General features: G+C 36.5%; 2 protein-coding genes across 2 annotated transcripts; one reads left to right on the forward strand and one right to left on the reverse strand.

Moving 5' to 3' along the window:
- Positions 1-209: 209 nt before the first annotated feature.
- MS3_00011144 (uncharacterized protein) lies at positions 210-13,348 on the reverse strand (the record flags this gene model as incomplete). Its single annotated transcript, XM_051219557.1, has 5 exons — positions 210-361; positions 4,643-4,778; positions 6,724-6,838; positions 7,452-7,682; positions 13,258-13,348. 4 exons carry the CDS (start codon positions 13,346-13,348, stop codon positions 4,670-4,672), a joined length of 546 nt encoding a protein of 181 aa, XP_051065047.1. The 3' UTR covers positions 210-361; positions 4,643-4,669.
- Positions 10,116-25,252, forward strand: MS3_00000712 (uncharacterized protein). The gene is made up of 15 exons (XM_051208375.1): positions 10,116-12,180; positions 14,201-14,322; positions 16,358-16,402; positions 17,162-17,268; positions 17,367-17,595; positions 17,729-17,746; positions 17,959-17,979; positions 18,768-18,829; positions 19,294-19,492; positions 19,775-19,846; positions 21,755-21,826; positions 22,101-22,157; positions 23,253-23,282; positions 24,512-24,534; positions 25,150-25,252. Exons 2-14 carry the CDS (start codon positions 14,262-14,264, stop codon positions 24,529-24,531), a joined length of 993 nt encoding a protein of 330 aa, XP_051065048.1. The 5' UTR covers positions 10,116-12,180; positions 14,201-14,261; the 3' UTR covers positions 24,532-24,534; positions 25,150-25,252.

Consider the following 25,252-nt stretch of genomic DNA (forward strand, 5'->3'; position numbering starts at 1 on the left):
ATAGGTTGCCAACGCACGTACATGTAGCCTAAAATAACTATCTACATGGTTCATGTACTAAGAATTGCAAAGATAATATTTTGGTGCTCAGATTAATGTGTAAGGTGGAGTTGGGTCTGAACCTATCGACCGTTTACACTAGTAAGTCATTGACTCAAGATACAAATGTTACATCATAACGGTTGAAATTACAAAGCAGACAAGCAAACTTTCAAGTTAGAAATAATCGGCTTTCTATAATCATATCAAGGATATTCAATAGTACGTACAGCAAAGTACATTTACAGACATATGCAAAATATCTTCCAAAAGTTTGCAAAAACAACAGATGCCAAAAATTAAATCACAATGGAATAAGACTCTAAAATAGAGAAAACATAAGGGAAAATTAAGACAATACAACTGATGTAAACAATAGAAGTACTTATATCTGACCAATTTACTTTCAATATAGTGAAAAATGAAAGTTTTCACAAGATATTTTATATATGGAATTGTTACCTGTTGCATCCATGTGAGACCTATTTTATTTAACATCACAGTTCAGTGAGTCGAACAACTTAACCAATTAACTGGAAGATGTAGTAACAGTGCAACCAAGGGGAATAGTCATTTAGGAATGGCGACAAGGTGTTCGGAATAAAATGTTAGCTCGAGTTACTATATATAGTTTATTGCTTAACAGAAACAAATTGTTTACTTTGTAAATTTTAGTGAACTGGAAGTAATTTCTTATTTACATTATTCGTAACAAAAGAATCCGTAAAAATTAAACTTGGATGCTTCAACAACACAGGATCAATGATGTTAGTTATGTCTATAACGAACCAATTAAGTTGCTGCTACCTACCACGTCAACCTGATCTGGTGTGCCTGTAGACTATTCCTGTTGCATATGACCTACCGATTAAAGGATATCATTGTTCTATCATATCTGTGTGACTGCGACTCATATTTTTATTCGTTTCGATCAGACACGCAATACTCGTCGAAAGTTTTGAGCGTTTCACTTAACGACTATAATTCCTTTGATTATTGTATTAATCAAATTGTTACTTTTACGTTTAGAACAGATCAAGTTTAAAGCCAAGTTGTCTTTGTTCTGATTATAGCTTTCACATAGACTCTGGATCGTTAGTTTCACGTTTACAGTACCGGTAGAGTACTTGTAAGACTAATTAAATCCTACAAAGCTCCGACCATTATCTCATCAGAAATTCATACCTTGAATGCTGTTAAATGTCAACGGAGAAGAATCATAAGGCTGATCAGATTCCTGAACTGTCTCACCACTATCTAAAAACTCAGTGATGACTAGTTTGAAGGAGATGGCTACCGAATGGCTTCCTCGTTAGAGTTAGAATTAGCTAAAGTACGCTTAGCTCAGACAGAAAAGAAATTGAGCTGGATAGGTTACGTCAAAGAGGAAGAGAACATTATAGTCAAGCTATAGCTGACAAGGTGATGTCGTACGAGTCTACAACTGCCTCAGGTGGAGTTAATCTCCCTACTGGAAAAGACAATCATATCTAAAACTTCAGACCTACCAAAGAAAGATCATAAGGTTTGATGGTAATCCCATGGACTATTTTAGTTTCATACAGAATTTCGAAGATTGCTTCAATGAAAACGTTGGATGCCGATCTAGGTTAAACTATTTGATTCAGTATGGTGATGATGAAGCCAAGGCTACTATTGCTCATTGTGTCTTGCTTGAACCAGAAGGCTGTCCCAAGACGTTAGAGTCTCTCAAAGAATCATTCGGTCAGAAGCACATCGTAGCCCGTTAATTTATTGATAAGATGCCGAACATCCCTGCAATTAAATAGACTGTTCCATATAATTTAAGAAGACTGTCTCGTGAGATGCAGATTTGTGAACACTCACATAGATGAACTATGTATTCCACAAAGACTATCAAGAATGTTTTTGAAACTCTCACTACACTTACAAAGAAAATGGGTGAAAATGCCCTGTCAAATTTTTAAAATGGATAGAGAACCTTTACTTAAGGACCTTTGTGAGTTTGTGAAAGAGCGGTCGGATACTGCTAATACCGGATACGGATTACTTGTCCATGGAGATCACTCACCAAAGGCAGTGAGGCTGTTTCTACTAAAAGAAACCTCGACTCAAAGTATAAGGCGAGTGTAGTTCCCTAGTACGAGTAAGTCTGATATCCCCTACATGTAAGACCAAGCACTCTTGGGTTGTCATCTTTATTATGTACAGAAAACCACCCTTAGATCAATATGGAAGGTTTGGAGATAATAATACAAATGAGGGGATGAAGTTTGTAACAAAAAAGCTGTGCAATGCCCCCAAATGCCCTAGTACGGCCGAGAGTGGGGAGTCCGCTCTCCCTCTCGAAATGCTCTCACATGGCTACGCGTATACAGCCTCTGCCGGGAAGCCATATGCATACAGTCATTCCCAAGGAAGTCTTACTCAATGTCTTCTCGCACCACGAGTGTTGTTTACGAAATTGAGAGTATTAAAGGCGAACGTCCGGCGGTCTAACCGGGTTGGTGGACATGGAGAGTCCACCTAGGGGAGTTGGGAAACCCTGGTTTCAGACCAATGGTGCATATGGGCTCCAGTATCCTGAAGAAACAAATGGTGTATGAACCAATCTTTGGTCACCGGCTACCATGGGACTGCATCTCCTTACGATGTTCCACTGCCTTGTGGATCAGACCTTTAGGTCGAAGGCTCCGGTGTGACTCCCTAAGAAAACCACCTGCTCCAGTTTTGGCACCCTGGCAGTATCACATCCCCCACATATATCAAATGAGATTTGTGTGGTACATATGTATTTGGTGCCTCCGTGTACCAATATCTATGCGTTAAGATGAATAAATAAATAAAGTTAAGCAATGTGTCTGTAGGCCAGTCATGATTAAAACACTTAACACCAGTTGGAAGTCCACCAGTTATACCAGTACGTCACAACTTCACAAAATTATGCACTACGCATAATCTTCATACATAGTGCAAAAAGTGCTGAGGCGGTTTAAATAACCAGAAAATGCCACGTTTCCAAAACTTCCTTGTTTTGCCGCCAAATTTCATCACGTCAAGTCTTCTAATTTCGTCTCAGCTGTAGACGCTACCCTAGTTAGACTGTTACTTTTATAATGTATTTTGCTACGATTTCAAGGGTTTCGCTGATGCAGTGGCTGTTCACCGAGTCTAGTCTTCCCTGGTCATTCTAGGAAATCTCCCGGACAGAATTCACCATTACTTTGAGTTAAAAGACGACTTGTTGGTATTGGCGACCACAGTGTCCAAGCTAATAGTACTAATTAACTGGCAAAATATTAGCAAGTTTAAACTTGTGCTGAGTCAGTAACCTAAGCAACATCAAGACAAATCATTGTCAGTATTAATCTAAAAACAACTCTATATAAGAAACTAGTGGAAGTTAAGGATTAAATTGTCATGAAATTGAGATATCTTAGATTTTACGGGTAAAATAGAGAAAACCTGAATCACTGGATTGTAGATTTATATATTTGTTTGCCGGCCGCTAACAATTACGATAAAACGTGCCTTTAACTAAAGTAACTAGTTGAAACATGTCAATAAGCAAATATACATGAGTTTCATGACTCGATGCGATAAAATCAGTGTTTTTAGTGGGGTCGGTTTGAAGTGGTAAAAGTTAGCTAAAATATGTTCAACATACAGTGATGCATATTTGCAGAAATTATGAAGGGAATTAACGGACCACAATACGCGATTAGCACGAGAAGTAGAAAATTATTAATATAATATGAAACTGTTCTCATGCTAGTAAATCAGGTTGACAAGTTATGAGAAAACTTATATCAATGATATTAGAGGCCATCCGGTTATGAACTTCTGGTGTCTTGATATTTCTATGAACTAAGGTTACTATTGATTATTTATTAGTACGCTTCTAATGTATGGCCAAAACATTCACTGGAGTGATGAGAAACAACAAGCAGGTTGAACATAAAAATACTGGCTACCGAAATGAACGACTTGATAATTCGTCTGTAATAAAATAAGACATGTCGAATTACATGTCTTCAAAAACACTTGTGCACTCTTTGAGAAACGCTAAGTGCTTCAAAATGATGCGAACGTGCACTTGGTTAATATTAATGCTCATCGAAATTTTGTTTAATATTAGCTAGTAATTATCATATTATTAAATCAAGTTTCTATAGAGACGTAATAAGCTCGAAAATAGTTCGCAACATTAATCGACTTCATCACTACAGTTCATTTAAAATCTGGACATAAAGAACAGTTTCTGACCTGGTTTGGGGATTCATTGAGTAACAGTTTCCTACTTTAGTTAATTAGAGAGACGGAGTAATCACCTCCGAGTGTAAGCGGTGTACACCTGGTTTTACTCTTAACTCAGTTGACTCCACAGATTGCTGATGTTTGGATGAAATAAGTAAAGGAAAATGTGAAGTTTAGTTGTGTTTCAAACGAACTACCTAATATTATTACAAAACAATTATTTTGTGGTATTATTATAGTTAGTGATCAGTTACTTATAATTATGTTTATGAGTTGCAGACGTTTAGATATAAATCGGTAAAGGTTATTCATGACATCTTTTGAGTGGCTGAATCATTTATTAGCATTTCCACAAACAACTTACCGATATTAAATAGTATGAGAACAGGAGCTAACACTTATACATTCGACACAATGGTGCCTTGTATATCATATTAAGATCAATTTTTGGACCAATTAAATCACGAATATTTTTATAACCATATCGAATCATAGTTGGACTAAGTAACAAAAACAGAATGGTAAAAAAACAATACAGAACCACATGAAAAGGTTTGTGAGGGTATAATGTGATATATTTTGTAACAAAACAAAATTAACGATAATGGAAGACTAAAATGAACGTAGTAAAGACGATATAAAGTAAATTAATCAGTTAATTGGAGACAGTCGGTTGAATGTCAAGTAATAGTTTATTTTTGAGTTGTGCTCATCAGCACAATATATACTCACATTTTTGACATAATCGGTGGGTTATTTTAAGTGCGATTCTCGCTCACAAATTACCTTGGCACGGTCGAAAGTGAAGTGAGTCCACCTTTCATATGTAAACTGTCTTATACAGTTATTCATTTATATTATTTTATATGGAAGTAATACTTATTATCCTCATAAAAACTAGGCGTGTCAACAAGAGTGGAATGAAAAGGTGTAAATGAACAAACTTGGAAATGCATTTCCTGATATTGCTTTACCGTAGTATTATGAACTAAATCCTCCAGATTAATCGTTCGACATATTATCAAAGAAAATTACCTACTTTACTCTAGGTATTCAGCAGTATATCATAGGCATTGCATCAACTATAAAAATACAAATGAAGAAAATGAATCATTCATCTTACAGACTGGAGCTCATAAACTTGAGTTACTTTGTTCACAGCGAATTCTATTTTATACCACTTCACATTTGTGTGCCATTTTAATAATAAGTATATATTTGTTTTTATGTCATTCATAATCTTTTTTATTTATACTTTCAATGTTTATGTAACTCAACAACTACCTTGTATAATGGTTGAAATTTTATTCAGTTTTTTGAGAAATTTGAACTTACTCAAATTGTTGATTTTTGAAAGTCGTATCAGAATTCGACACATTGATACTTGAATTTAAGGTACAGGTGCCGTTTAAGCTTAATACTTGTACCTAGACACCTAGGTGCACACCGAACATGTTTAAGAAATATTGTTATTGTTATGAGCTGTGTCTCAGACAAACGTATACTAAATTGAATCTGCCCATCGAGAAACCACGTTTCGAATGTGGTTGAAAGGGATCTGATCTTACTGCAGTCGTCGCACTAGAAAAACAACGCTAGGACCTGAGGCCTAGTGGTTGAAATTCAGGTCACCTATTAGGATCACAGCATATTTCTGGCAAGTAAGACAAGTATCCCAATTAAATATTAAGCGTAACTGGATTTAGAACTAACTATTAATTTTCTGGAGGACAAAGGTGGTTATATTACAAGAAGTCATGTTTTAAGCCAATAAAATAGTAGGAAAGGGTTGGTCAGTCACAGAACTCCTCTTTCATTTTACCATCAACAAGATATGAAGTACAAATATGTGATGTGAATTTTTCGATACTTAGGGAAGAACATTTTGTCGATAGGATAGATTACTTAAACAACAGTTAGGTGGCTGTCAGTGTTCGAAAGTAACGAATGTACTTTTCTTCTCCATAAAAGCGTTAAGAACTTCAATGAGACTGATAGACGTTGCTACAAATAGCTGAAACGTCGATTCATATTTGGATAGCTGTGAAAATGCTTTTAAAGATTTGTCAAATACGATCAATTTCGCACGTAGAAAGCTAGCTGCTTATAGCGATCTAACTCACCCTTACAGAAGTTTTTACGTTACTATGGTCATGGGTGGTTGAGTGTATGACTGTATTATCAGAATAATCTTTATTTGTGAATTTTAACCCTTTAGAGAGAACGTTGTTCATTTCGTCTGGACAGAATGGTTATATTAGTTACCCTCACAATAAGCGCAAGTGTGTTGTATTATTCCCTAAATTTTGTATAAACAAAGGTAACACGTCTTCACTAACAGGGTAAATAAAATTACTATTACGTCATGTCCTACGATACAGCAGTGAAATAAAAAATGATCTGGAAATAGGTGTTATCAAAAGAGCAAATTCAAAACTAGCTCACCGTTCCAGAGACAATCCCCAAGCTATAACAGACAATCCTTCAGGTAACCCCATTGGTCTGAGCATTTCCGGACGAAATAGTCCAGAATTACCTATTTCCACCCACTTCTTGAGACCTGAAATTTAAATTCGGAGAAACAGTAGAATGTAAATATCGGTATATGAGACGTTAGACCATAAGTATTATGATGGTTTGTAGTACTAAGTAGATTATTGTAAAGTGGGGTGGAGTTCTCAACTGTGACTTACTAGTTGAATACTAAATCTCCAGATTAGTGGAAAAAAGCTCAAAAATCTACCATAAACGAACTAGGAAATGTAGTTTGTCACAACAATGGATAGTGGTTTTTCAAGTTGAGTCATGGATCGAAACTATACTTTATTCATAATAGCTTATACAGTAGCAATGTTGGGTGCCGGTTGGACGTAAATATGAAACAAGGCTTTGGACTTGCTAGTAGTCATTAAAACATGTTCACAGTCCTGAAAAATTCGTGTTATATTTAGGTTGCAACCACTTTCTAAAAACACTAATGATTAGGAGACCGTTAAAACAAGAATGCTACGGGCTTTCCTGTAGCCCATCCGACAAACATTGAACACTTAATCCGTAATGTACCAAAAAGCCACACTAGACCAATGAATAGGAAACCTAGGTTAATGTAAAAAGGAACAAATAAATAAGCAAATTAATAAGAATGACGAACAAAAGCATTTTTGATTATTTACCAGGATGATAACTAAAAATTTCCATACTCGGTTCAGTATATGGATTATATGCTGGTTTAAATCTCAGTTGCGTAAGTCCTAACTTTGAAAAGAATGTTCGAATTACAGTTTTCAAATGGCCTAAGCTAAGACCAAAGTCAGCGACTAGACCTTCAACTTGATGAAATTCTGCCAAATGAGTAGCGTCCAGATTTTCATTTCGAAATACACGATCAATACTGTAATATTTAGCTGGAGTAAATGGATTCTACAAACATAACACATAGAGACAATACGATAGTAAAATAAACCATATATATCATGTTTGTTTCTCGTTATGGTTCGTTGTAAGGTTAAAAGCTCATTAACTGGGGGACAATAATTCAATCAGGTAGTCATACCAAACTAATGGTTGGAAGTTTAACGAGTGAATAATCACATTGTCAGGATAACAGTTTCCATGTTACATGAAGAATCAATTTCTCTAATAAAGAGTTGGTCAGTATTTCAAGACTTAGCGAGACTTGGAAAATACACTGGTTTCAATTGTTCAGCGTCGATAAACCACTCAACATACATGTACTGTAAAATTGGACCAAATCTTTATAATAACCCTCTAAAGAGTAACAATATGTCAGTGTCTCGAACACTGTGGTTAAAATGAGTAGTAGTCATGATCAGACAACTATCTATGCAAGATTACTGTAGACAACAAAAACGTGTTTGTTACTGAAAATAGATTTTAAAATGATCATTTATGAGGACTTGAATATTTTTTTCAAAAATGGAACCGTAATTTACTAATCACAAAGACTAAAAAGGCACACTTGACTGTAAGGCAACACCGCACTCAGTAAAGAAGAATTTCATTGGTAGATATTGCCCCTAATAATTAACACCATACTTTACAAGTGAACTGCAGACTGATCGCAAAGTGAACTCATCAATGAACAGTAAATTGCAAAAATTTACAGTCTAATAAGAGAAGTAAGAAATACAAGTACTTCAGTATATTGTGAAACTTTAAAATAAAATACGCTGAGACAGATTGAGGAATATGGATCTTCATAAGACGTTATCAGCTTTACATGATATAGCAGTTTTAAAAAAGGAAATGATCAACTTGATGAGATTAGCTATTATACATTCATTATGAACGGACAGAAGAAAGACAGTGATTCAAATGTATGTACATAACTGATTTTTCGTTTTAGGAGTACAAGTTCTCAATACATCTAGATTATCGATACAGGGTTGTGGAAACAGCTGAATTTCATTAAAATCATGAACTGATCTCAGTTAGACTACCACTGGAAGATTGTTTCGTCTTAGTATGGAACGCACGCAAGAATCGAGTCCAAGAACTTTGGTCTCACGCGCAAGCGCTTATCCACTAGACCACTGAGTCGGCATTCGAGGTTTCCAACGGTGGTCTAACATCAATCGCTTCATGATCTCAATCAATTAATTCTGATACAGTTGTTAGTGTTGAAACTGTTGGCGCTGAAAATTCTGGACACATGTGTTTACATGAAATCAATCACAAACAAGGTGGGTTTTGCAAGTTGTACCATATATCCAGAATGTCCAACATATAATCATCAGGGAATATTATTTCTTGAAATCAATCACACCTAATCTAATACCTGATTTATATTTGATAATAATTATATGTGATTTGTTTGGACAACCTATGTTGGGGCAAAACACTTACATATTCAGCATCAACGTATTCATTTATTGTATATGTTTACATCTATTCTGAGTAAATACAATGGCAAACTAAATCGTCATTTCAAACGATATTCCAAAGTAAGTCACATCTGCAACTATTGTGAGGTGGTAGAACGTTCGATAATTTAGAACATGAATTTCTTGAAAATTTGAATGGCTCTTCAACTTGCTTATTAATGTATCGTACATCCACAACTGTCAATGATTGAGGCGTATACATTTTACACTTGGCTTTAGAAACGTGTGATCTTCGTTTATGCGTATATCTTTTGGAGTTTCGGTCTTCGATGATAACATGTAGCATGAAATAAGCTTGTATGATAGACACTCACATATTATTTTATGTGCATGAACTTCCTTCAGCCGAGATGCACTGACTATCGATATTTATTTACTTGCTTGCTTACTTACTTACACGTGTTACTTCTAATGGAGCATAGTCCTCCAACCAGCATTCTCCAACCCACTCTGTCTTGGGCCATCCTTTTCGGTTCTATCCAATTGTTGTTCATTCTTCTCATGTCTGTCTCCATTTCTCGACGTAATGTGTTCTTTGGTCTTCCTCTTTTATTTTGGCCTTGAGGATTCCATGTGAGTGTTTGCCTTGTGACACAGTTGGGTGCTTTCCTCAATGTGTGTCCTATCTACTTCCAGCGTTTCTTCCTGATTTCTTCACCCGTTCGGATCTGATTTGTTCTCTCCCATAGTAGGTTGTTGCTGATAGTGACTATCGATAGGCGTGAAGTTTATTATTTATTTGGCGATTCACAGAGATGTACACATTATATGGGTTCTACAGTACTTCAGAATACAACTAAGTTTGAAAATGTCTTTGGAATATGGAATTCCGGATTATTGGTTTTGACCATCTCCAACAATAATTTAGAGTACAGTAGATAGTTTTACTAAATTGTGTCAGATCATAGTAAAACGTGTGCTATCGTTGGGCAATTATTTTTCACCTAACATTCCTCAGTGTTGATTCAGTTGTGAATTTCTATTGAATTACTTGTTATTTAGTTTTAAGCAAAGAAGATTTGGAAGCCATTTCTGTGCATTTGTAAACAGTGATTGTTTTTGGCACATATAATCTTTTTCTAACTTGTTATTGGGCTTATCGTCGAGATGGTCTCATTTATAATGAGTATGAACCTGTAATATTTTAAAATAAAACAATGGTATTTGCTAATTAGATTAATTGTATCTTTTACGAATATGACCTAAATCATTGTGTGCAGGTAATTAAACAAAGGACTGATTGTATGTAGTTTCATTATTCATAAAATCAATTGATGAATGCTTAATAACAAGCATGTTTAAATTATGAGTAGTGAGAATTCCTGTTGTTTTTCTACACTTGATTTACAATGCAAGAATCCAGCCTGTTGATTTTGAAGTTGGGTCTCTCCTGAGTTTTTCATCTAGTTCAGCAACACTTTGTTGAAAATGTTTCCTGGTACCGATAATGGTATGATTCCTCCATAGTTCACACATTTGCTCAGGTCTCCTTTCTTTGGTATCTTGATGAGATATTCTTCTTTCCAGTCTGTTGAGATTTGTTCCTCCTTGTTAATCTTCCTGAAGAGAACGTGAAGCATGTTTGCAGTTGCTTCTATGTTTGACTTTAATGCTTCCGGTGATGTATTGTCAGGTCCTGCTGCTTTCCCATACATGATTTGTCCGATGGCCATCATGATTTCTCCCATCGCCGGTGGAGTGACGTCTATAAGAAGATCTGTGTGTGCTGCTTTGATGTCCGGTGGGTTCAGTGGAGCTGGTCTATTCAAGAGTCCCTCGAAGTGCTCTACCCATCTGTTCCACTGTCCTTGAATGTCAGTGATTGTCTTGCCTTCTTTGTCCTCGACCGGTCTCTCTGGTTCACCATATTTCCTCATCAGTTTCATCGTTGTGTCATATAGCTGTCTCATATTTCCTTGTCCTATAGCTTTTTCCGCTGTCTTTGCAATCTCTTCAACGTATTTCTGCTTATCAGCGCTGACGCCTTTCTTCACTTGCTTGTTCGCTTCTGTGTGTTCAGCTGGCGCCTTGACTTTTCCTGTTCTTTTTCAACTGTCGCTGAATTACGGTTCGCTTGTTCTTCTCTTCTTGAATCTTGTCCAGAGATTCCATAGGGATCCACTCCTTAGGATGATGCAGCTGGCGACCCAGAACCTCCTGACACGTTGAAGTTAGTGCCTTTTGATCTCTTTCCAGTTGTCCATCATAGTCTGTTTCTCTTCTCTGAGTAGATATTGCAAGGCTTGAAACCTGTTGTTGGGAGATACCATGAATTGGTTGAGTTTGTCAGTATCTCGTAGGTAGGCTGTATTGGACCTTCGTAATGGTGCTTCCGCAGATGTCCAGTGTTTCTTTAGCCTCAGTTTCGCCTTGCACACAACCTGGTGGTGATCTGAGGCTATGTTATCTCCTCTTCTGGTTCTCACGTCTTCTATTGTCCTTCTGAATTTTTCATTGGTACAAATATGACCCATCTGGTTCTCCGTGTTGTAATGCGGTGAGACACATGTAACCTTGTATATGTTGAGGCCTACTGGTGCAGAGGCTGCTGCTACACTAGTTGTCTTCATCTGCACTTGTTCATGTGTATGGGATAGTAGAGCCAGGTCATTTGTGAAGTTCATGCCGTCTAATTGATTCCAAAGTGTGCACTGAGTTCCTTGCTTCATCTCAGACATGGAGGTTTTAATAATCGAGCGATCAGAGTAGTGTTAGCGTTTATTCACAGTGAATGTTTGTTAAGTACATGTTGTTTGAGACGAAATATGATGGTTGATGATTAAGTAGATCTGGTCATAAATGCAGTATCATATCGAATAGTTCATACAATGGTCATATCATCATCATAGTTAATGCGAATATAATTGTTAAAAATTAATTGTATTATACACAAAGTTATTTATCTATTTCATTTCAATTATTCTTCTTCTTGTCTAATTTCTTTACATTACCATAGATAACGTGGTTGCAGTCCAGTCTCCAGACTCCATAAAACCAAGTAAGTCCGTGAAGCAATTACATACAACAAATTACATATAGATTAGCACGTACGTTGATTTCAGATACTTTAATTGTGCAACACCTAATTATGTTTGTGGCAAACAAATTGTTTATCTTCACTAACCAGACTTAGTATGCTGTTATGTCCTTTCTCTAAACATTACGTTTGAGATAATTTAGAAAGATATGTGTACGAGAATTTAGGATGACTTCATATTTGTTTTCTGCAGCACATTTCCATTGGTATTTCTTTAGTTATAGAATGATAGGTCACACTGTTTGGTCGCGTTCAACATGTATCATGAAAGATAAACGATGTATTTCTCCATTAATAACACATAGTCAGAAAAGAGTTGTTATAACAGTCGCAAATCAACAGGTTTGCTGATCCGATTTACCAACAACACTAATGACACACTTTTACTGTTGGATTTTGTTCACCGACGAACACTTCCCTTCGCAAACAGTGAGATTGTTTATTTGGTCGCCTTGCATTGTTCATCATCTCATCAGTTATTATAGTGGAACATATGTGCATGTCACATTCTTTAATTCTCAGCAATTTCAAATATTGTTGAGAGCATACTGAAAGTTCAAATGAGGGCTGGGATAAGACAGTTAAAGACAGGTCACTTCGTCAATCATTTGGAGTTTTCGATGACTTCTGTGAAAATATAAGTGATTCATGTATCGTAAGAATTCACTGACTGAAGGTAGAGAGGAAGATAACTGTTATATGTAGAGCTTGGATTCTTAATATACTGCATACAACTTGAGCATTCAAACGCTGGTGAGAAGGAATTCTATTTCAAACAGTGTCAAGTATGGTACAAATCTATCAGGTATTTATGGCTTTTTAGTAGAACGAAATCATCATTATAGTCATGCAATCCGCGTACAGGTGGTTTAAGCATTTGTACAATGCGGAAGCTACATGTAGAGATTTTGGAATATTCTTCCAAAACATGATTGAATGGAAGATCCTCAGCTGAGCTTCTTTGAGCTTTGAGTTTTGGTATCTCGATATTTACATGTAGTGCGATAGTTACCGAAGAGAATGAAATTCGCTATTTACCCATAATCATTTCACGGTATATCGATAAGAATTGATAAATTTCAGTTACATTTGAAACAACATGAACTGGACTCTCGTCGTTTAACTGCATAGTACTGTGAATGAAACGGTTTGGTCACTTAGATTAGATCATTCTGTGATTTCAAATGAGTTGTGGATGTGGTGAAGGAATCGGAACCAAAATTGAGTTCTGCTACTCTGTCATGTGATATCGATCACTCACGAAGGCCCAATATATACTAATTTCATCTTCAATATTCTCACTGATCACTTTAAATACATGTGGAGTGGTTTTGTCACATATGAGAATGTTTCGTTATTATTACATTTATCACAACGACTTGGCATGGTGCACGAAATCTTAATGTAAACTCGAAACGTATGACACTAGTTAGCTTGAAATCTCTACTATTTTTAGAGGGAGAGAATTGCATGCTGACATATTGAGAATACGGAGATGCTAATGAATGTTGCACATCCAATTGTTTTATGCCGATATATTGGTACAGAGATCTTCACATTCGTTGCCATTAACTGTACCGCGGAAATAGAAACGCATAATGATTAAGAAGTTTACTTGTACTATGAATGGACTGAGCGTACATCACGTTGAGCCTGAATGAATTTAATCTTGGAACATTTGTTTTCTTACATCAACATAAATTCATTTGTATGAGACTCTCACGCCATCATACTTTTTCAACGCCTTTGAGGATATTTCAGCCGGAAACTGAATAGGCGTATACGCAAGTTGACAGGGAATGTGTGGTCAGGATGGAGTGAAATTAAACGGTGAATGATGGTCTCATTCACATTGGTTTTGACCTTGGTGTAGTCTAGAAAATGTGGCATCGACCAATCGGATAAATTCTATCCTTACACTTGCCAATCACATACGTTTTAATTGTGACTAGAATGACACGTTATCATTGTATTTAAACAGGAATCAGGACGTAAACTGTGTAATTGATTTCAGAAAACTTGGTGAATTACAGTGAGCAAATATGTTTAGATCACAAGTAGCAGTTGTTTGGTTTCTCTTCTTTCTCCTGGTCTGCAATGCAGGTAAGTTTGAAACTTTCTAAATGTGCGTTTCCATCTTTACTTTCATTCATATGACGATGTACTTGACATAAATAATCACTCAGTAATAATGTCGTTAGTCACTATACGGTGATGAACCGTCTTAAATATTTTGATTGACCAGGAAGTCGCCCGTCATTAGTGTGCGTTGACGAGCACTCTTCATATTGTGAAAGATGTTAACACGCATTCGATCTCCATATAGAGCATTGGTTCTCCTACAATCACAATATAATTCACCGTTGAGTATCAATCAGTATGGAATCATACTAAGTTCTGCTTCCTTATGACTAATTCCGAACAACTCACGGGTAGTATAATAAGTCAAATGCCTTGATAGTCTACAGGCTCCAATAAAGCCTTGCCCAAGTCATTGATTGATAAATAAGAATTCATCGTTCGTGCACCGTAAGCATTTTGAAATTTGCTAACATGACGATATTAGAAAGCAATATTGTCCTGACAAAACTGCATGACATTTACCTGTATCACGTGATACAATGTGACTGCAGCATAAGTTGTAATACTTGCCTGTTTGTAATCCTTATCAAAGAACCATAAAGAAAGTATTCGTTCAACACTGTTCTGACTTACTATCAATACGAACGACTGAAGTTTTCAATAGATCTCCATTGGATGATATAAACAGTGGAAGAATGTCCTGATTGAACGCGTAGTGGAAAACTAGAATTTACTTCGTATTTCTCCTTAGTAGAAGTAATGACAGACTTTAAATCTAAACATTTAGTGAAAATTTGAAGTGAAGCTTTCACACAACCGTGATGCTCGAAAACAGATGGTTTCTCGAAAATGATAACTATGAATAATAAACGACGAAATCCTCTGCGAATCGATTATTTATGATTGTTTCTGTCCGTTATAATGAGATGTTTCAAATCCTTAGTTCGAATCATGTGCTGACCCTTGCTAGGCTAACAGTGATGACCAGAGAACACGCAAGAAGTGGTTAGTTCTAGTATGGAAACTCAAAGTAATGAACGACAACTGTTAAACGACAAATTGTACTCGTGAACAGTTCACCAGACTGTGTCGACACCCAGTTTTCAAATCCTGTACCATAGCCAGTCTACACTGTTATCGCTACGTGGTTTTCAGTGTAACGTGAACAATCTATGTGTACTTCTTGCGCCGATAATAAACTCATGACGAGTTGACGGATGAACCTCCACATAGCGCTGTGAACATATTCGAGTGTCATCAGTCTCGTTGTAGATGAAGTTGTCAGCAGGAGAAATGAATAAATGGCACTCAATGGAAGCATACTGGACCGCACATCACATGAAATAGGATTTGATGTTGTCCAATGCATCATAGGTTTCACAGAAAAACAGACGAGACTCTGTGAATTGTGATAATCACTTGAACTCCTACTTCAATATAAAGGAGTTTGAAGTACAGTAGATCAACAGGATCACCGTAGACGTGTTTAGTCGATTGATCAAGCAAATGTCTATTGATGTGAATATGTGAGTGATGGTATTGCTTTCAAATGAAAGACGAGAATTAGTGATTCCAATAAATTTTGCTCACGATGTCATACGAAATCAAACAGCTCATATTATTCTGAATGATTCTTGGTAAACATGCATCTAGTTCGTTCGGTGGTTGGAGTTCATTGTCAGTATTAGCTAAAATCGTTGTTCATGCTGATAGCCACTAGTCAGCAAAGTCTGTCTGAAATTTTGAAGGAAGTGTTGCATTACAGTGTGTTGGACCCCATGTAAAATAGCTCCACAATCTGTGACATCAACAGTGAGCTATTCTTCGACAGCTGGACTCTTGTCTATAGGCGAATTCCTTGTTGACTGAATACTGTTTAGTGGCTAATCCACTCAATGCTAAATGCCGTTAATACCATTATGTAACCGTGGTACTATTCACTACTCACTGACCAATCACTTGTTGTGTCTACTCGTCAGTAAACTGATGAAGCGTTTCTCAATTCATGTGAATGTCTCATCTTCATCATTTCCATTGTTTTTTGTTGACGTCACAGGAGATCAAGAAGTGGCAGCTCAGACTCTTGAGTTTTCAAGTAAAGGTAAGTTATTTGAACGGTAATATCATCTGATGAACTGCGTTTACATCACGTTTCGTATAAAATGGTAATCGAAAGTCGTTCATTTTTGTGTATATTGAATGAAATATGCAGTACAATTTGGTTTGATGTTCAGACGCGACACATTTTGATAATTAGGAATATTTGAAATATAGCACGAACTAAGAATCCCAGAAATAACGAAATTGGATCAAGTAGTAGTATATAAGCACGAAGGAATGTACTGTATTTCGAATTCGAAATCAAACATTCAACAGTTACAAAGGAATCATTAGTTCATTCAAACACCACACACATATTCTTCTCTTACATCCGAACTACAACAAATATCGTCATGCGCTACGGTTTTCATGGTTTCAGTTTGGAAGAAATTGAAGTGACCATCCCAGTTTTGTATGGTTTGATTTATTGTTGATTATTGCTTTAGCTCATTCACTTAGTAACTCCTAATCAGTAATCGTATATTGGATCACCCTGTCTAGACACGTTCAAAATGCTTCATGTACGATTTACGAAAAATCTATCAATCCATTGTGAGCATGGTGGCAGTTGGAAAAACAGTAGTCGAAACTTTCAGCGTCCACTAACCAGTACATTAACAATGCAAATCACACAGTGACACTGACGAATTATTCTGAATGACGTATGATTCCCTCCACAATAGCCGCGCTGACATTTTGAATGACTTTCGTGTTTGAATTGTGCCTGCATCTAATATATTTGAACTCCGGTTTGTTTTAGATATCTTTATAAATACACTATCTGTCCGTGTTAAGGAGTGGGATGAAAAAATTGAAAAAGGTTCAGCAGGAGTATCACTAAAGTTTTTGGATAGTTATTGTGCAAATGTAAGTCTAGAAGCTCTCACTCGAGTTGGAATGATCACTTTCACAAAAACTTCAACGAAATAATCTGACGGATAGTGTTTTCATGTGATTTCTTAAAGGTTGTGGATGTGGTGAAGGAATTGGAACCAAAATTGAGTTCTGCTACTCTGTCATGTGATATCGATCACTCACAAAGGCCAAATGATATCCGTGTCGACACTGTTAAGGTTGAACTGGCAGTGTTATCGAGTGAAATGGAAGAAGTATTTTCATCGAAAACGTGGTTCCCATCGTTGAAGAATTCACTTGAATCGGGTAATGTGAATGTGAATAGCGCGTGGATAATTGGTGAGTGAATCACCAATGCATAACAATTTTCTAGTTGATATCCACACTTGATCAATATGTACGGTGTTCAGTTGAGATAACATAGCTTGCAGTTTTCATCATTAAGTAGTAAATATACTGTACTCCATTTCAGATATCGTTTCAGTGAGTGGTAAGTTCACAATAAATTCTGTAGTTTTGTGTATTGTAAAATCTGTTGAAGTCAGTGATACTGAGGAATATTGAACACAATAATCTGTCAATGTGGTGTAGGAATTTAGGAAGTGAATGTTGTGTAATGATTTGTAAATGTGAGTTGTCGAATGAGTGAAAGAGTCAGTCAGTTGTCATCAACCACAAAATAATATTTATTGTGAATTTTAGATCCGACAGCCGTTGGCCGTGGTAAGTTGTCCTATATATGAGGCTGTTGATTTGAATATGGATTTCCTGTTATTTCTTGATGGCCTCAATAGAAGTGTGTGTGAATGTGACAAGATGACATGGGTTGATTGCTTTGTTTGGGACTTTTGTGTGAACTGAATGACGGGTACCAGTCGAAAGTAATATCGGAGATGCAATCGTAGTGAAATTATACAGTTTACTGAATGTGTCCGGGAACGTTCGACTCGTTAAGGCCGTTTTAATTGATCGCCATAATTTGCTCAGTCACACGCTCCTGACTTTGAGATGCTTGAAAATATTCGACACACAAACACACTTGCATTAGATTCACACAGCGGAACCAAGTGATTGATAGGAAATAGTATTCAACTGATATGCTGTGTATCACTCCGCTGCATTTCAGTGATTTTCTCACCATAGACAAGGTCACGTGTTCTTCGGCACGTTGGTTTCGATCTGTTCAGCTCAACAGTGTCCAGATTGCTAATCGTGTTGAGAATTTGATCATAAACTTTGATAACCATTCCTGCACCAGTTTCACCTCCTCGTCACAACGAACGTCACAATGGTTTGGCCGAGTGTGAGATCATCAGTGAATTTAAATAGTCTCTGAACAATCTCACTGTTTTTATCACAGATTCCTCGGTCAACACGAAAATCGATATGTTGTTCAGCTCACAGTACCCACTGAATAGAGTGCTTTGACTAACAAATCGATTAATGAAATATTTTTTTGAGAGTGAATATTCGTTTTACAAACTATATTTAATGAAATTTGTACATTTTAGAATCCTATCTGTTCCAAAAAACCTATTCTACGAGTTTAGTAACTACTGATAAGTGCCGTGAGGTGAGTTTCTATCTGGTCATGCATTATAAAGTTTTCTTGAATCCATTGCATTTCGCGTCGATCGATCAAGTAGCAGTCGCGTGTTGATTTAAAGAGTTTACAGATTTCGGTTGATTGCATTAGTTTTGATATCTTCGTACCGTTAATCCCACAATTTCAACGAGAAGTCCGTCGATATTCGTTTCGATGACATTTGTTGATGAATATATTAATTTCTTGATATTCTGTAGACCTGAATGTCAACCATCAATGTTATGTGACTTTCGTGTCATTTGTTATCTGCTTTCATCAGAATTTATATAAAAACAACTTCATAGAATAATGAGATCAAGTTCCCACAAGGTTCTTATATGACACATACCGACGAGTACACAATACTTAATTGTTTAGAAAAGATATTGTTTCAGTAGATTACAGGATAAATATTTATGCCATAAAACACTGTCTCAATATTTTGATTTCAGCTGAAGATCATTATGTCGAATATATATACTGGATTCGGTGAAACAATGACGAACTGCTCCTTCGATGTGTTGACAGGAGATATAAGCACGACGATGGACTACCGAGAACTTATGAAGAAAGGGTATTGCTGTTCAGAGCATAATGTATATAGAAGAATTTACTGGTCTATTTATGAATTACTATATGAGGGTGAAAGCGGTGAGTAATTCTGCAAAACAGGTGAAGAATACAAAATTATTATCGAAAAATGTTTAAGGAAAGTGTACGCAAGTGTCGCTGAAAAATGTCGCGACAGATTAAAAAATAATGCAGACGAGAGCAAACACACAAGCACACACGCACATAAATGCACTCAAGCATTAGTACACAAGAACATAAGGCGATCAGTGAATGAAATTTCAGACATCAGTACCAGACTGTTTCATTGTCCCATTGAACTTACTCTGTCGGTTTGTTTCTTGATGCATTCCTGTTATTTAGGTGAGAATACGATCAAACCGCCCAAAATAACTCAACCCGAAATAACCATTGACAAGAAAAATACTACTTTCGGTAAGTTTGCTCAACTAACGGTTTCTCTCTCTCTCTCTGGTTTGCAAATTAAGGAGCTTGAGACATATCAACTTTTGTATTTATATGGTTAGTGAATGACTATTCAGTCATCGGTTTTATTCTGTTTCACTGTCTCACTGAACTTACTCTGTTGATTTGTTTCTCGATGTCTACTTGTCATCCAGTTGGGAATTGCCATTTTTGTATACTCATCGTATAAGTCGCAAACGAAGATGCCTATCACTCGACACTCGATAGTGAAACCACGTCGAGCTCAACGAAATTCAATTACACGGTTTAATAAAAATCAGGCACACGATTGACCAGCACATGCAGTCACCTTCACTTGTAGTGTGTATGACTTGTGCTACACATCGATAGAACATAAAATGATACAGAGCAGTGGTGAAATTCCATTGATCTCACATATTCTTGGTACTGGATATACTTCGACCACAGATACCATCAAGTTCCACACAACGAATTATATTGTCACTCGACAAGAACACGAATCTTCTCTTTTATGTTTACTAGTGAAAAAGTCAACCACAGTTCGTGATACGACCTTCATGACTATAAATACTTGTAGAAGTGCTGTTATTCAGGTGAATTTCTGTTGACCTTGAATCTGTCATTGCCTGTTTCCTCCTCTTGATTTCACCTCCTTTTGATCTGATTATTTATTCTATATTTGCTTATGATCTTTCTGATTGATTGGTTGACAGATCGGACCTAGTTCACTGTGTTTGTCGATAGCTGATTCACCTGAGTGCTAAGCTTCTAAAAATTCTCTGGTGCTAATAGCAATCCCTCTATCCAAGATCTCAACATTTTTCTAGTCGAATGTGTGACCATAGTTGTCTAAATTCATTGATATAAGCGAGGATATATCATGGCGTCTGACCGCCAATCGATGTTCGTGTAGGTCAAGATGAAGATAGTATCCACTTTGTTCGATGTATCGGTCATTGTAGCTGGAACAACTTATTTTGCAGATGATGTTGGGTTTTACTTCTCTCACGGTTTCGTCCTTTTGTTTGCATAGAATTGATTGAAGTGACTTTGCTGGGTTGTGTGCAAACCAAATCCAAACGGCTCCGACAACCTCGTTGTGATTTACTGTGTGTAGTTCATATGTGTTAGGACGATTCGGTTGTTGGATTCTGTGCTTGATTTTGTTTCTGCCGACACATTTGGTTGCTAGTTTTGATGCAGTTGACCGGACAGCTGCTCTTTTGATGAGAATATTCTTCAGATATTTTCCTTCATCTGTCGCGCCACAAGTGTGTTGCAGTGCGTCCCCACCCTCTTGAATAAAGTTTGTGCGCAGTTGAATTTGTGAGTTCATGGGTTGTTTCTACTGTAATTGGTCTTGGTCGGCTTACGATTTACTTGAATTTCCAGTTTCACTGAGTCAGTTCTGTTGATCAGAACATTCATGTGTGATCGTTTGTTGTTCGACCCCATTTTCATTATGGTGTGCATGCCATCAAATATGTTGTTGATCAGATTATATGTGTTTTACAACTCGTACTTTTCGACGATGACCAACTTGTCGTTCACATAATAAATCCAAAGCTTTGATTTGTTCGCTGGCAACATTGAGTTTATGCATCACTGCTAATTATGAGTGTACTTAATCTTACCTAGGAGTTGTATAGGACTTTTGATGAAGTGAATGGATGAAACCACTGTATGTTTCACTTCACGTCAAGTGTCGCTGAAAGATGTCGCGACAGATGAAAATAATGTAGACGAGTATAGGCACAAAAGCAAACACGCATACAAATGCACTCAGGCATTAGTACACAAGAACATAAGGCGACCAGTGAATGAAATTTCAGACATCTGTTCTAGACCATTTCATTACTCTGTCGGTTTATTTCTCGATGTCTTCCTGTAATTTAGATGGAAAAACGACCATACAGAGCGAAATATCTCAACCTGGAACAACGACTGATAAAGAAGAAACGTCTCTCGGTATGTTTGCACAATTGATGATTTCTATCTCTCCCTGATTAGTAAATCAACGGTCACTTTTGATCTTCATATGCTGGTGATCATTGTCTCCAGCATCATTTTTCCACAATTTTGTTTCACTTTTCTGATTCATTGTGCTTGTTCGTAACACCTGTTCTTTATGCTCCACTTAATCGTTCTACGATATTTCTTCACATTATATAGTCGTGATCTTAAACCGTTCAATTTCCTGCTCTCACCTACTTACAGTTTTTTCATCAAAATTATTTCCAAGGTTTGCCGTCAATCATACGAATCTCTGAATTAGAAAACTTGAAAGTGAACTATACAGGTAACATTAAAAATTGATCATACTGGAATAACTTCTTTGCATTTTATCACGAATATATTCGAGCACATTTTTCTACTTGCGATTTGTCAGTTGTCTGTATCATGATTAAGATTATGTGGATGTAGTGCACACATGTTGCACATATGCAACAACACTAATGTGATCTCAGCAAGACTATCAAAAACGGGATTATTCTTCTCAATGATATCATTTGTACAAATCCGAGGTATTAACGAACCTGACATTATCTGTTTCCTTATTTTGATTGTATCTCGCTTCGACCTAATTCTTGGTTCTATTTTCGCAGATGAATATTTCGATTGATTGAAAGTCTGTAATGATTTCGATGTGTTTGTTAATTGCTGATTTAGTTAGGTGTCAAGCTACGGAAAGATCCTATGGTGTACGTAGTATCCTTTCTATCAAGGATTTCAATATCTTTCCAGTCAAACGAGTATTCACAAATGTTCTTATGCAATGATCCAAACGAAGATTTATCATAACGTTTTACTGTTAATTGACGTTCATGAGGACAAACATCAAGGAGTCATCAACGTTGTTCTATATTGAGATTTTTGTCATTAGAACGGTCTATTTAGTAAATGACTTTTGGTTGTTTGCTACAGTCGTTTCGTACTGTGGTTTCCCAACGATTGCTAATAGTGTAATTGCTGGCACTTCAACTACATCTATCAGCTGTCATACGACGCAGTCGTTAATCCCTATTTCTACCGACCTGTTTGCCATGTTATTTGGGTATGCTTACATAAATGCTGAAGTATGTGATGATAATGTTGTTTGTAGAAACAATGGGAAAAGCGTGATCGAAACAAATCGACTAGTCAAATCAACTCCTGTAAGCTCCTTCAACGAGATGCAAACCACCTACTCCACCTCCAACTTTCTTTTTCCTAAAGTGATAATTTAATTGTACTGCGTATTTGTTTCAGTAGGGACAGGCAAACATAATGATAGCCGTCTATTTTAACTTTGTTTGAAGTTTATTTACGTCAATTTATCACTTCAATTTTTCTAACCACAATTCATTTGCAGTTCTCACTGATGAATATTACTTAATTGTCTTTCAAAATATAGGTCACTGTATCTATGCTTCGTTTCCATCTGGTAAGTTGTGAAATATGTCGCTCAATGCATAAACGTTACCATGGAATTCACATGTTGTACAATGATCACATGGGACTGATGACATTGCCCGTAATCATTTACCGTCATGTAACATTACTCACCATTACTCCTGATTATTCATGACTTTCAGTTTGTTATGGCAAATTATTGTGGTGCCCTATTGCACTGAAATTATCTACGTTATAAGCGAATCATTCATTACAACTTATATTACTGTGGATTCCACAAATATGATTCTCGGTGATTGTTTATCTAGATTGCGTAAATGTTAAGGATACCTGTCAGTATCTGTTGAAAATCGCTTTGCAATTTCAAAGTGGATGCAAGTGAATACGTAATGGATATCGTATTCTCCCTTTCCTCCCTTGATACTAGTAGCCCGATCAAACCGTGAGTCTCTGTGAAAGTATTGTGAGTGAGAAAAACAATCGGAACACAGAACACGACCTATTAGATTTGTATGAAACCGGAACAGCATAAACATAGCAAGCAGTAGAAATGCCTTATCCATGTGATAATGTCTACATCGTGGAACTAGACCACCAACCACAAATACTTTAGCATAACTTGTAAAAATAAAAGAAACCTTCGAATTGGAGTCAGGTTCACTCTCAAGTCGAGGTATACAGACTCTCTTAATTCACAACGACAAGACCATGTGGCGTCGGTTTTCAATATACAGATGGGATAACCTGTTTAGGACGTCAATGAAATAACTTTTCAAACAAATTCTGTTAACAATTTGCAATATTGGTGATTCGCTCTCAATAAACCATCCCCTTTACTGTTGATATTCTCTGAATCACCAAAAACAAACTGACAGTTTGTTATGCCGTTTTCAAGCTGGTCTCACCAACTCACTTTCACATCAAGTGCTGTCAAATCAAGTCGACAATATTGAGACTGTAAACAAAAGTGCTGTATACAGACGTCTGTTATCAATGTAATTCGAATATGTGACGACCGTTACAGGGTCTAACGCAGTTCCGTTCCTTAAGATCACGACTTATATTCATGAAACGCGAATCAATTTGTTGGCTAACGAAATCACGATTTCAACAGCCAATAGACTCATGCAAATATTTATCGGTTGAGGTGGCCTCATCAAACAACAGTACGGCAATAGGGAGTATGCATGTCAACAAAATTGTTACGGTTGTAGTTTCATTTTATGATTTTCACTGTTCACTTGGTTTACAAATTAACAGATCGGTCAGATGAAGAGTGACAAGTGAGTAGTGAATCGTTGTGTTATAGTTGGATCTTAACAAATATCTGTGTTTTTAAACTTATCAGTAGTTTCAAGTTTCGTTGAAAAGTGATGGTAGATAGACAGTTCATTTAAACATGACCATGTAGCATGGTAGTTACTGTTCATAAAATGCTTTCAATTTCGAGTCACAGATTGTGGTTGTTGGATGAATATGGTTCGATCAAAATGTTTTGTAACCATTTGTGAAAATGTGTTCAATTTGGATGTGATCAACATTCAGTTGTCAACATCAATGTTACCCGTGCAAATCGCTAATTGTTCCAGAATCGCTGTATACATGTGCCTTCATTATGTGCATATTCATTCAGATGATTATAGTGAAGCAGAATATTTGTTGTAGTGTTGCACAAATTGTGATAGGACACAATTGTTGTCCACCGATCAAACACAATTGACAAATTAACGTTGAACTAACCGTCATCTAATCCCTCGACTACAATACTCATTACCATTGATTAAATTTACACCCTCCTTTTTGTTATATCATTACACATTGCATGCTCGGTTATCAGTCTCATTCAAAAGCATATTACTACCAAGAATAATCAAAGCTTTCATACACTTTTCTTTTAGATGACCCAATCAAATCAAATTAAATAAACACTGTTTTAGTCTGTAGTAAACTTAACAATATTCTTGAATCACATTCTGTAATTTTAACACACAATACATGGAA

This window comes from Schistosoma haematobium, chromosome 5, assembly GCF_000699445.3.
Source record: "Schistosoma haematobium chromosome 5, whole genome shotgun sequence".
Classification (NCBI taxonomy): Eukaryota; Metazoa; Platyhelminthes; class Trematoda; order Strigeidida; family Schistosomatidae; genus Schistosoma; species Schistosoma haematobium.

Excerpts from the sequence above, each read along its gene's own strand:
- MS3_00000712 (XM_051208375.1), top strand. The coding sequence starts at position 14,262 with ATGTTTAGATCACAAGTAGCAGTTGTTTGGTTTCTCTTCTTTCTCCTG. Across the intron at positions 17,980-18,767 it reads TCCGACAGCCGTTGGCCGTG|AATCCTATCTGTTCCAAAAA; the intron begins GTAAGTTGTCCT and ends TGTACATTTTAG. Across the intron at positions 19,847-21,754 it reads CAAGAAAAATACTACTTTCG|ATGGAAAAACGACCATACAG; the intron begins GTAAGTTTGCTC and ends CCTGTAATTTAG.